The sequence below is a fragment of the Phoca vitulina genome, unplaced genomic scaffold (assembly GCF_004348235.1).
Source record: "Phoca vitulina isolate PV1807 unplaced genomic scaffold, GSC_HSeal_1.0 scaffold64, whole genome shotgun sequence".
Taxonomy (NCBI): domain Eukaryota; kingdom Metazoa; phylum Chordata; class Mammalia; order Carnivora; family Phocidae; genus Phoca; species Phoca vitulina.
Genome location: NW_022589767.1, coordinates 6,742,753 through 6,754,955, shown reverse-complemented (window position 1 = coordinate 6,754,955; position 12,203 = coordinate 6,742,753). Strand labels below are relative to the sequence as shown.

The window sequence follows — 12,203 nt, the reverse complement described above, 5'->3', positions numbered from 1 at the left end:
GTATGGTCAGTTATCTATTAGTATGAGCATATCTATCACATCACTGAATCACATCAACTGGCAATATTTAAAAAAAAATCACACCTTCCACTTTAAAAAAAAGAGAAAAAAGAATCCTTGATCTTTATTAGGTAAATGATACTGCCAAAATAAAGATTAAACTTACATTTCATTCCAGTTGACCAAGAGAAAAAACAATTTTTTGACTGGAATATTTCTGTAGCTTCTCACTTGGCACAACTTCTTTCCAGCATATGTAAGCCAACAGGAAAAAGAAAATGCTTTATAGCTAAAAACAAAAATATTCAAAAAGCTGAAAACTATAAAGAAAGCAGTTTTCTATATGGGTCAATTATTTTTATAGTTAAAAGTCAAATGATAAAGTTATATCTGCTTGTGTAAAGCATGCTTTAAAAATAACTTTAAAAATTTATGTTGGGTGACATCTGCAAGATGGTACAACAGAAAGCCCCAGACTCTCCTTCCCCCATGGAAACACCAATTCAACAATACATGGATCAATTCCCTTTGAGAGAAATTCAGAAACAAGAAGCTCTTGCGCTCCAGGCAAGCACAAACCAGTCACATAGAAATCAGTAGGAAAATTTGTGTCCTTTTCCAGAACTCCTTCCCTGGCAGAGTGCAGTGTGATCAGGAGGAAACTCCCAACTCTCAGCCTTTCCCTGGGGTGGGAAAGAGAAGACTGAACATATGTCTAGCATTCAGACTTTTTAAGGGGCTATCTAAGGGACTAGTTTCTGTCCTGCCTAAATCTAAATGCTGAATAGGAATGGGTGCCAGGTTGGGGGCCTCTGAGAACAAAGCCAATGGTTTGAACTAGCACAAATTCACTTGCCACTGTCCCATCTCAGTGCAAAATGAACAGGAAAAAAATCCCCAACTCATTGCAAAATGAACAGGAAAAACAAAACAAAACAAAACAAAAACCAACTTCTGGCTTCTCAGTGCAAAATGAACAGGAAAAAATCCCCAACTTCTGGCTTCTACCAAAGGAGAAAAAGAGCTGGAGTGTGTGTCCAATGTTCCAGCTTTTTGGGTGGCAGCCTGAAAGACTGGTTTCTGTCTTACCCAACTCATAGCATAGATGGGACCTGGCGTACTCTGGATGCCAGGGAAGAGCTGAGAACCCAAAACAGATGAGGGTAGGGCTCCTGGGTGTCTCAGTAGGTTAAGCATCTGCCTTCAGCTCAGGTCATGATCCCACTTCAGGCTGCTCAGTGGGGAGTCTGCTTCTCCTCTGCTCAGTGGAGAGTCTGCTTCTCCCTCTGCCCCTCTCCTGTTCATACTCCCTCTCTCTCTCAAATAAATAAGTAAAATCCTAAAATAAACAAACAAACAAAAACAGCTGGGGAGTTTACAGCAGCACCAGGAAACTTGTAGTGCCATAGACAGACACTAGGGGGAGAAAGAAATTATGAGCGCCTGAAGAAAGAAGTAAAACTTCTCTAATTGGGAATTTACACACACAAATCCAGAGAAGAGAAAAGGTTTGAAAGGCCCCAGAATCTCTAGTTGTGCTGATTGGTGACATTATTTCTCTGTATGAAACCAATCAATAAAGACTGTATTTTTTTCAAATGCACAGACTCCAGTACAAAGTAACAAGGCATACAAAGAAAGAGGGGAATATGGCCCAACAAAAGGAATAAAATATGAGACTGAGGACCTTCCCAACAAAAGGAATAAAATAAATCTCCAGAAACCAACCTTAAATAAATCGAAGTATATGAATTACCTGACAAAAAACTCAAAATAATCATCATAAAAATGTTCAACAAGCTTGGGAAAATGATGCATGAACAAAATGAGATTATAAACAAAGAGACAAAAAATATTAAAAAGAACCACACAGAAATTTTGGAACTGAAGAATATAATGACTGAATTGAAAAAAAAAAAAATCACTAGAAAGTTTCAAGAGTAGACCTGATCAAGCAGAAGAAAGAATCAATGAACTCAAAGATAAGTCATTTGAAGTTATCCAATCAGAGGAACTAAAAGAAAGAAGAATGAAGAAGAGTAAAGAAAGCTTAGGGGACTTCTGGGACATCATCAACTAGACAAATACACACATTATGTGAGTCCAGGAGGAGAAGATAGAGAAAAAGAGGCAGAAAGCTTATCTAAAGAAATAATAGCTGAAAAGTTCTCAATTGTGTGTAAGGAAATTGACATCCAGATTCAAGAAACCCCACAAACCATACTAGGATGAGCCCAAAGAAGACCACACTAAAACACATTAAAATCAAATTATCAAAAGTCAAAAAGAAAGAATTTTGAAAGCAGCTAGAAAAAAGTGACCCACCAGATAAAAGAGAGATCTTATAAGTTCATCAGCAGATTGCTCAGCAGAACCCTTGCAGGCCAGAAGGGAGTGGGATGATATATTAAAAATTCTGAAAGACAAAATTGCTAATCAAGAATATTATATCTGGCAAAAGTGTCCTTCAAAAATAAAGGACAAAGAAATACTTTCCCAGATAAACAAAACCTGAGGAATGTCATCACCACAAGACCTGATTTACAAGAAAGGCTAAAGGTAGTCTTCAAATTTGAAATGAAAATATGCTAGCTAGATAGCAACACAAAAGCATACAAAAGCACAAAGGTCACTGGTAAAGGTAAATATGTAGACAAATACAGAATACAGTAAAATACTTTAGTAATTGTGCATGAACCACTCTTAACTCTGGTATAGAATGTAAAGGGCAAAGTATTAGAAAACTATAATCATAACAATATGTAAAACAAAATGATGTAATTTGTGGTATCAATAACATAAAGTGTGGTGAGGGGAGAAAAAAAGAGTAGAGCTTTTGTAAGTGACTGAAGCTGTTTTAAATGTAAGATGCTTTATATTAGGTCTATGGTCATTACAAAGAAAATGCCTACCTAGAGAAGATACACAAAAGAAAATAAAGGAATCAAAGTATGTCATTACGAATAATCAACAAAACACAAAAGAAGACAGCAAGAGAGGAAAAGAATAGAAAACAGTGGAAAAAAATGGCAATAGTTAAGTCCTTCCCTATCATTAGTTACCTTAAATGCAAATGGAGTAAATGCCATAATCAAAAGACATAGCATAGCTGAATGGATAAAAAAACAAGATCCAATTACATGCTGCCTACAAGAGACTCACTTTAGATTTAAGGACACATATAGGCTGAAAGTGAAAGGACAGAAGAAGATGCTCCATGCAAATGGCAATCAAAAGACAGTAGGGGTTGCCTTTCATACATAAGACATGATAGACCTTAAGTCAAAAAATGTCACAAGAGATAAAGATGGACATTATACAATGATAAAAAGGGTGAATTCGTCAAGAGGATATAACAATTGTAAATATATATGCACCCCAAATTGGAGCAAATATATTAAGCAAACATTGACAGAACTGGAGGAAGAAACAGACAGCAACACAATAATAGATTTCAATAGCCCACTTTTAATAATGGATACAACAACCAGACTGAACCTAATAGATAAATACAGAACATTCCATCCAATAACAGGAGAATACACATTCTTCTATAGAACACATGGAACATTCTCTAGCATAGATCATGTGTTAGGTCACAAAACAAGTTTTAACAAATTTGAAAAGACTGAAATCATACCATATGTATTTTCTGACCACAACGGGATAAAACTAGAAATCAATAGCAGAAAGAAAACTGGAAAATTAACAAATTTATAGAAATTAACACTTTTGAATAATCAATGGTCAAATAAGAAATCAAATGGTAAATTAGAAAATATATTGTTACAAATGAAAATGAACACACACCATACCAAAACTTATGAGATGCAGCAAAAGCAGTACTAAGAGAGAAGTTGATAACTATAAATTCCTATATTAGAAGTATAAAAAATAAACAACCTAACTTTATATTGAAGGAACTAGAAAAAGAGGAACAAACTAAGTCCAAAGTTAACTGAAGGAAGAAAATCATAAGTATTACATCAGAAATAAGTGAAGCAGAGAATAGAAAAAAAATAGAAAAAAATAAACAACACTGTCACACCATATATACATGCAGGCTTGTGCATATAGCTTTATCCATATTTATCTGGCTACATAGTTTTTCCACGTTAATTAAAATTAATAAGTATGTACTAATGGTTAAAATATTGTCAGAAACCATCAGAGTAGCAGTTTATTATATTATACATCAGGCCTTTATAAGAAAGAAAAGGCATAAAAGAATCATCCCATGGATTTAAAGAAATATGTGTATGTGTATAGTGTTTTTTACATACTCATCTCATAGATTGATTGATTGATTTTTAAAGATTTTATTTATTTACTTGACAGAGAGAGGGAGAGAGGATGCATGCATGCACAATGAGAGGGAGGGGCAGAGGGAGAGGGATAAGCAGATCCCATACTGAGCGGGGAGCCAGGCACAGGGCTGAATCCCAGGACCCTGAGATCATGACCTGAGCCAAAGGCAGACACTTAACCAACTGAACCACCCAGGGACCCCTCATCTCATGGATTTAAAGAATTATGTGTATGTGTACACAGGTAGATAGTGTTTTTTACATACAAAGGTAATTTTTTTCTTTCTAATTAACTTACAACTATTTGTACAGGTCAGTTACTTGCAAAAATACATATAGCAATTTTTTCTCTTTACTGAAATGGTTTCAGTTCTTCTTTGAGGTGTGAAATGGGTGGGTACAATAAATCCATTTATAAATTACTATTCTCTTATTAACTTTAATTGATTTAATCCACATTCTCTTATAGATTTAATCTATAAGGAATTTAAAATAATGATTATAATATTAATCTAATTATGTTATTCAAAAAAATGCTACATAATAGAGCCAACCTAAAATCTAGCAACGCTCCATGCATAATTGTGGTTAATTTCCATTGTAACTCAAATAACTCTTGGCTAATTCCCACTTAATCAAGGTACTAATTTCATAAAATATCTACCACTCACAACTTGATAGGTATCAGAGTGATTCTTTTCTATTAAGTACTACTCCCTGTGTGTGTGCTCTCTCTCTGTTCTATTAATTAGCATTAGTCATTTAAACTCAAATGTTAAAAAAAATTAGGGCAATCACTAAATAGGATGAGCATTCTCTGTTTCCCTAATGATATACTGACAATATGCAGCAATTTTTAATATGGAGAATGGGAAAAGACTTGAGGAAAAAGGAATGTGCATTTGGGAATGAAGTTTTTAAAAATGGTTTTAAGATAAATCTACACTGGTTAAATTTCAAAATTTTTACAAAATATTTGCTCCTGCAAATAAGAACAAGACAAATTATACTCTAATTAGAAGCCATGTAAAAATTAACATTTTTATGAAAAACTCACTACCACTCACCTGTGCACCCAAGTCTCTGGAATGTTGTGAACTGCATACACTGTGAAGCTAAGGTGGGAATGGAGTCCAGGATTTACATAGGAAATGTCATCAGGTACATTTAGAGGCTGGAAATCTGCATAAAAGCTGCAGCAATAGGCATTGATAAGCTGGTAGATGGACCTGGATAGTTCAGTTGTCACTTTCTCTATCAAGCCTAAGGGGAAAAAAAGGATAGAAATCAGGGTCATCTTTGAAGGGCCATATTTATTGTAAGCCATGAATTACAGCTTTGAAATATCTTATGATAAATTTTAAATAAAATGTAATTAAAATGACCATCCACCAACTGAAGCCAATTAGCCATCTGTGCCTCTATGCAGCCTGAATTAGCTGATAGTAGTGTAGATAATCAATAAGCTCTCATATCTTCAGTTGCAGAAATCTTGGAAGCGTGGCCTTTAATCATAAACCAAAGTTTTTGATTACTAATTTGGCATTCTATAATTTGCAATATTTTTTGTTCCAGTTTATTATTGTTTAGAATTAATTTTCAGACAAGGAACAGATTTTCTAAATGGCTTGTAAGTACTTCAAACAAATCCCATCTAAAAATTAATCATAATAAATTTGACAATGCTATGATGCTTACCATTAACTGAACACTAATCATATACATTGTGCTGCTGTAAAAAGAGAACAGTAATAGTACCTGGTTGGGATCTGAAATAAGCCTGAAATGAAAGACTTATGATGCTTACTAAATCTCTTCAAAATCAAAGCCTTAAGTTTTACTATTAGTTTTTTAAGAGGGGTTTATTGATTATTCCTAAAAGTAACTTGTCATGAAGGAAGAAAATGAAAAAAAAAAAAAAAAAAAAAAGGACTAAGTACAGGGGCTAATAGCTCCAAGTGTGTACTAAATGAAGGCGTACCAGTATATCCTAGACCATAGGAAAAGACCTAATCACTGAACTTAAGGTAAACTTTCCTGGCTTTCGTTCTCCCAATAAATTCTCTTCCCTGGAAAAATTCCTACCTGAGAGGAAGGAAGAAAAGCCTGATGAAATGGACCAGGTAGTACAGGTTGTGAACTTTGAATCAAAATCGGGAAAGATGACGCCATTACAATGGAGAAGCTTATGAGGATGATGAACGTTATCCCACGGGTGGAGTTCAGTGTCAGACTTCTTAGTGGGGCCGGTGAATAATTCTCACCACTGACATTTTGTATGCATTAATATGCATATACTTTAATATGCTCACTTGTGATTGTTTTTAATATTCCACTAGAGTAGTGTTTCAAAAGTTAAATGAGTAAACTCAAATATAAAAGCTCAATCATTATTATTTTTTAAGCCAGATCAGGAATATCTTCGACAAATATTTAAGCGATAAAAGGGTTTAGGAAATGAAAAGACAGTATGAAGTGAAGTTGTGAATGGAAGCTCTGGTGCCCTCCGCGGAGTCCCTCATGCCTGACGGGCTTGGCTGAAGGAGTCTCCGGAGGGTTCGCACAGCTAGCTGTGGTCATGGTCAAAGACCCCTCGGTGTGAATCTGTCCATCGTCCTCACACAACATCTGTCAGCCTTCGACCAATCCCCAAAACAGGCTCCTTAAATCCTACAGGTTCGTTCTGGTAGACAAGCGAAGGCAGAAAACCCTGAGAAAGAAATCAGGCTGGTCTGATCTGAATGCTATCCTTTCCCATCCTGGGCCAGAAAAACATGCGGAAATGCCACATTTTAGATATTTCTACTTTTCCGCCGCTTCGTCCTGGAGAAATGACATGGAACCGCAGCTTAGCCTGTGGTGGGGGGAAGACGGAGAAGGAATCTGCGGTTCTTTAGTGGCACCCACTGAACTAGGCACAGGGCGGAGGAGAGCGGGCGATCTTGTCAGGAGGCCTGAACCCTGTGTCCCCGAGGGTCCGGAGCGCTACCTGGCCACTGGGCGGGACCACCAAGTGGGTAATGCCGCGGCTGCCGAGGGAGAGGCGGAGCCAGCCCTGTGGAGGAAGTGTGGCGCCAGACACACCAGGTTGCGAAAGACCGCATGGCCTCAGAACTGTTCTGCTGCCTGGCGTCTGCTGCGTGGATGCAGTTTGGGAGGACACTTCCCTTCGGGCTCTGCCTTCGTAATACCCTCCGTTTCTGGCTTCCACTGAGACTTGGGCAGGTTCCACTCCGTAGGCTAGAGGGGGGCTCCTTCCCTCAGCAAGTGTGTGCTGACTTTGCAGACTCCTGGCACGTGTTTGCTGATGATGTCAGTGGTTTCTGTTACGTGAGTCATGGAGGAATGCTCGATTTTATTAAGCTTCAACGCCAAGCTTGCAAGTCGGACACCAGTTAGCTCAGCCCGTTTGCCACCTAGGGGAGTCGGTAGTGAAATCCTTTTGCGAGGAGGCATCCATGCGGTATTGGGAATACCTGATGAGGAAGATGGGCTGCATGGCCTTGCCTTTGTAGTGCTCCAGCCTGGGACCCCAGTTCTTCTCCAGACTCGAGGTTCTGCTTCCACACGCTGACCAGGACGTTGCTCTCATCTGTCCCAGATGGGGTCTCAGACACCCCTGTGGCACACGGCCCCGCCCACGGTGGCGGCGGCTTGGCGCACTTCTGCGCCTGAGCGGGGCGCGCCCACAACTCAGAGAAGAGCGCTGTGACCAAACCCCAGGCCGCTGAGGAGTCATCGAGAGAACGAGTAAGCACATCGTTAGAAAATTCGTTCTTAAAAAAATGACTGTGATTTGATGTGATCTGATGTGATCTGATGCACGCCAAGTCAAGTCACACAATAGTGCTGTTGTTTTTCAAACACGTGCACTTCCTCATCAAGTTGTTTCTGAAGCATAAATTGCTTGTAGTTTCTAGTTGTTTTGCAAAGAAAATTAATACAAAGAGCCAGCTTTTTCCTCCATTAGTCTGCAGTGTTCCAATACCAGACAATTTGGCTACTCAAAAAAACAGGCTATTTTCAGCATGGAACTTCTTCCCACATCCTGCCCCTCAGTAGGTCTGTCCATAATTAAATTTGTTGTTGTTGTTGTTGTTGTTGAACACATGCTATTATTCACTTAGTTATTCATAAATTTGTACAAAATTTATAAGATGGCCAAATTTTTACTTAAAATGGTGTCCTTTGTTGAAACAGTCTGAGGGGACAAGCAGCCTGAAAGAGCTCTAATTAAAATTCTCTGGGAAATCAGCAGTACCAATTAATAAAACAGAAGAGTAAAGCAGCATAGGACTCATCAAACTCTGGAGGCCAACCAACAGAGATTCTCCTGACCAACAGAGGCAGGGAATTATAAATTTATAGAAACATGTTTCCCAGGTCCCCACATTGTGCTGTTGGTACTCTGAAGCAGGGAAGTAACAAACTTCTTGTTAATTCTGCAATCTTGTGCAAATGAATACACATCTAAAATAAATCATAAAGTTGGTTCAGAGATCTTATTAATTCAAGCCCCAGCATGTATTTTGGGAAATCTTAATTATTTGGATAATTACTCAAAAACTACTCTTGATTTCTTGCGCAGAAATACAGTTCTTGGTTATAATTTGCTTTTTTGAGGTAATATAGAGATGTGTGCTTATGCATTATGCTTTACTATCAGAATTCTGGATGAAGAGTACATTTCAGATATCCTCAGAAATGTACTAGGGACACAAGATACTGGGCTTGGTGGTGAACTATGGAGTAATAATGTTTATCACACCTGATTTTACTCTGAGAAAAGAGTTATAGTATCATAAAATTGAGAAACAGTGGCAATATGTATTTGATTAAAATAAATTAGAATCTGTGATGATTTAGCATTGAATATAAACCTTTGGGAACATTCATACATAGTTTTGTGGGATCTTATATCTCAACCCCTGAGGAATATGGGATGAGGGCATTTTATTCAGAGGTCCAATTCCGTATAAGCATACCTCCAGCTTGTTGACTCCTCATTCTATCACTTGGACTCTGTTAGTGATATTTTTAGGGGGTGTCTATCTTTTCCTTTCGTTTATGATATTCTAGAGTTTTATGAATGCCTGGAACAGGGATTTTTGCACTAGCAATTTGTTTGTTTTTTCTCCATGCCCTCTGCCATCCCATTTTCCTCTGTGATGTGAAGTGGAGTTCTTCAAATGTAATTGTGTCTTCTTTTGAGTGGTGGGAATTAGATTTGAGAAGATATCCCTCTGTCCATAACTTTCTCCCAAAAACGATTAAGGCTTGGAAAGCAGGTTGGGGTTATCATTTGCACTTCACTATGACCTCTACACCTAGAGTGTGAGTTGAACATCTGTGGGTCAGTTTCCTTGAAGGTACTTAGAGTGTTGATATGCCAAATACCATTTGCTTTTGCAAACAGGAACAACTCTGACCACATCCTGCACATTAAATACTATCATGACTTCTATACATATTAGGGAAACTGAGGATCAAAGAATTCTCTAAGATCTCACAGAGTCAAAAAGTGGCAGAGTTGAAATTAACCAGATTCCAAAAGCTGGGTTCTTTGCTCTCTATCATACTATTACTCATCCACTATTTTCTGTAGAAGAGAAGTCCTTCTGTGGCTTGCAGTTTTATAGGCTCAGAGCCTCTGTGAACACTAATTATTCCAGAACCTAATCCTCCTACATATTATGTTAGATTGGTCTTTCAAATAGAGTTTGAATTTAAATCTGAAATTAGTGACTTTGAAGAAAGACATCTGCTACTTTTCTGACTCTTCTTGCATCAACATATAATTAGCTAAATAAAATTTTATAGTTTCTTGGAATAGTTATAAGAATATTTTCAGTATTCCTTTCATTTTTATAGATCTCTTGACTTTTCCCATTTCTTAAAAATGTCAGGCTAGAAGTTTAGAGAGTGGATTTTTATTCACTTGCAGAATAATCATTTCCATCAGTAAAAAGAGTTTTAGCAAAGCATTTTCACTTCAAAAAATATTTCTGTGTATGTGTTACCTTTATATTTGGATGAATAATTGAAAAAACAATAAATTATTTTGGGTTCTATAACTTTTTTTTTTAATGTGGGTACATGTATGTTTTACCTTTTGCTGAAGTCTCTGAATTTTGATGAAAATTCTGAAAAAGAAAAATAAGTGCAAAGATACGATTGTTATTTAGAAAACAAATTCACAAAACAATCAAACTGGTAATATCCAGATCTAAACACTAAAATTTCTCTGGCATGGTAAAAACACGAAATATTTATTGGTGTCATATATCAGTGTTGCTTCATAAACAGAAGGAAGCTAAATTGTAAGATGAAAGAAAAGCCTTCTGAATATTTTAGTAAACAGTCTAGATTTTTTGACTGAAAAAAATTTAGAATAAGTTAAGCCTATTTAGTATTATTAGAAAAGTTCTGTATATATTGGCTAACCTCAATTCCCCTTCCACAGCAGTGAATGATGTTTTGAAATAAGTGCATTTTAATTCTCTGTTTAATATGTCCAGTTCTTATTATTAGCAGTTATTCAATTGCAAGGTTTGGGCTGCAATGAAAAGAGGGCTGGATGGACGTGGGCAAAATTATACAGACTCATGATACGGTTTCATTTTTTATTTATTCTTAGGAGATTTTTAAAAACTGATAGTAAAACACTGGTGACCATATCCTAAATTTTTAAAAAAAGTACTACCTGAAATTTTATTTTTTATTGTCATTTTTGTTCACTTCCATTAGTATGGTTTTATTTATTTATTTGCTTGTTTGTTTATTTGCATTTATATTTGTCAGAGGCCTAAAATTACTTTATTGGTTTAGGAATCGCTGGTGATAAATTCATTATCACAAAACCTATATAAGGTGATTCACAGATTCACTAAAAATAAGGTTTCAGTACAAAAGCAAAAACATTTCCTAATATGATCCATTTAAATTAATGCTAATTTTTAAAAAATTTTGCTTGGACAAGTTTGCTTTTAATTAATGAAAGCTCAGTTTCTCAAACAAACTGAGGAATAATTGTTTTCTTGTAACAAAGAACTTGCTACAATATTCCTTTAGAGAGAAAACACTTGTATCATGTTTAAAATGTAATTAAATTTATATACAGCTTTTCACTTAAAAGCATTGTTCACATGAACCTTTTCAGAAGCATTTCTCTTAGGTATAATATTTCACTGGAGCATAGTTTCAACCACTAGGCTTAGTAACTACACATAAGATCTTCACCCCATCCATGTGGGTGAGACTATTAAATATGTTAGCCTGACTTCACTAGAATTCAATTTATTCAGAAATATAAACTTGTATTTTAAAATCACCATGACATCCACCTACAGCACAATGTGTAAGACCATATTTTTCACTTTGTGTTTCATTTATTGTACGAACATGTAATGGAAATATATTATGTGAGATTCTGGAATATAATTTTGAAGGATGGAAAATTGTTTCCAATGCTGAGTGAGAGCATGAGTGAGAGTATAACTGTATTTGTGATATAATTCATCATCTTGCTAAAACTTACATTTAATAAATACCTAATTACTTCTCTGTATGGCAGGAAATAGTCTCTTGCAAGTTGACCAAAAAATGCAGCCAAGGGAAAGGAAAGCTTCTCAAATTTGAGTTTGTTGGCAGAAGATTAATTTTTCTCAGTATTTCTTTAATCTTAGGTTCATGGTGGGTAGACACACTGTAGATACTTTGGCATTGTTAACTGCAGTTGGTTACTACATGAATTCTGAAAAATGTGCTTACTATTTGTACCAACATTCTTATATAGGTGGGCTCATGGTTAGGTTAGAGAAAGAGATGAACAAAAAGTTTGAATGAAGGTCAGAATAAGTGAACTTTTAAAGTGTATTCAAAATAAGAATCTGCTTA

General features: G+C 36.3%; 1 protein-coding gene and 1 pseudogene across 2 annotated transcripts in view; both read right to left on the bottom strand.

Annotated features, from left to right (window-relative positions):
• Nucleotides 1-12,203, bottom strand: part of PIK3C2G (phosphatidylinositol-4-phosphate 3-kinase catalytic subunit type 2 gamma) — a 340,658-nt gene that overhangs the window by 265,666 nt on the left and 62,789 nt on the right. Inside the window, exons 9-11 of one of the 2 annotated variants that reach the window (XM_032391756.1) lie at nucleotides 10,417-10,450; nucleotides 5,375-5,570; nucleotides 167-289 (exon numbers count right to left, since the gene is read on the bottom strand). In XM_032391756.1, coding sequence (XP_032247647.1) covers nucleotides 167-289; nucleotides 5,375-5,570; nucleotides 10,417-10,450 — 353 coding nt within the window. The remainder of the gene's footprint in view (nucleotides 1-166; nucleotides 290-5,374; nucleotides 5,571-10,416; nucleotides 10,451-12,203) is intronic. The other variant, XM_032391757.1, reaches the window with a different exon arrangement.
• On the bottom strand, nucleotides 7,219-9,314 carry LOC116624071 (annotated as a pseudogene).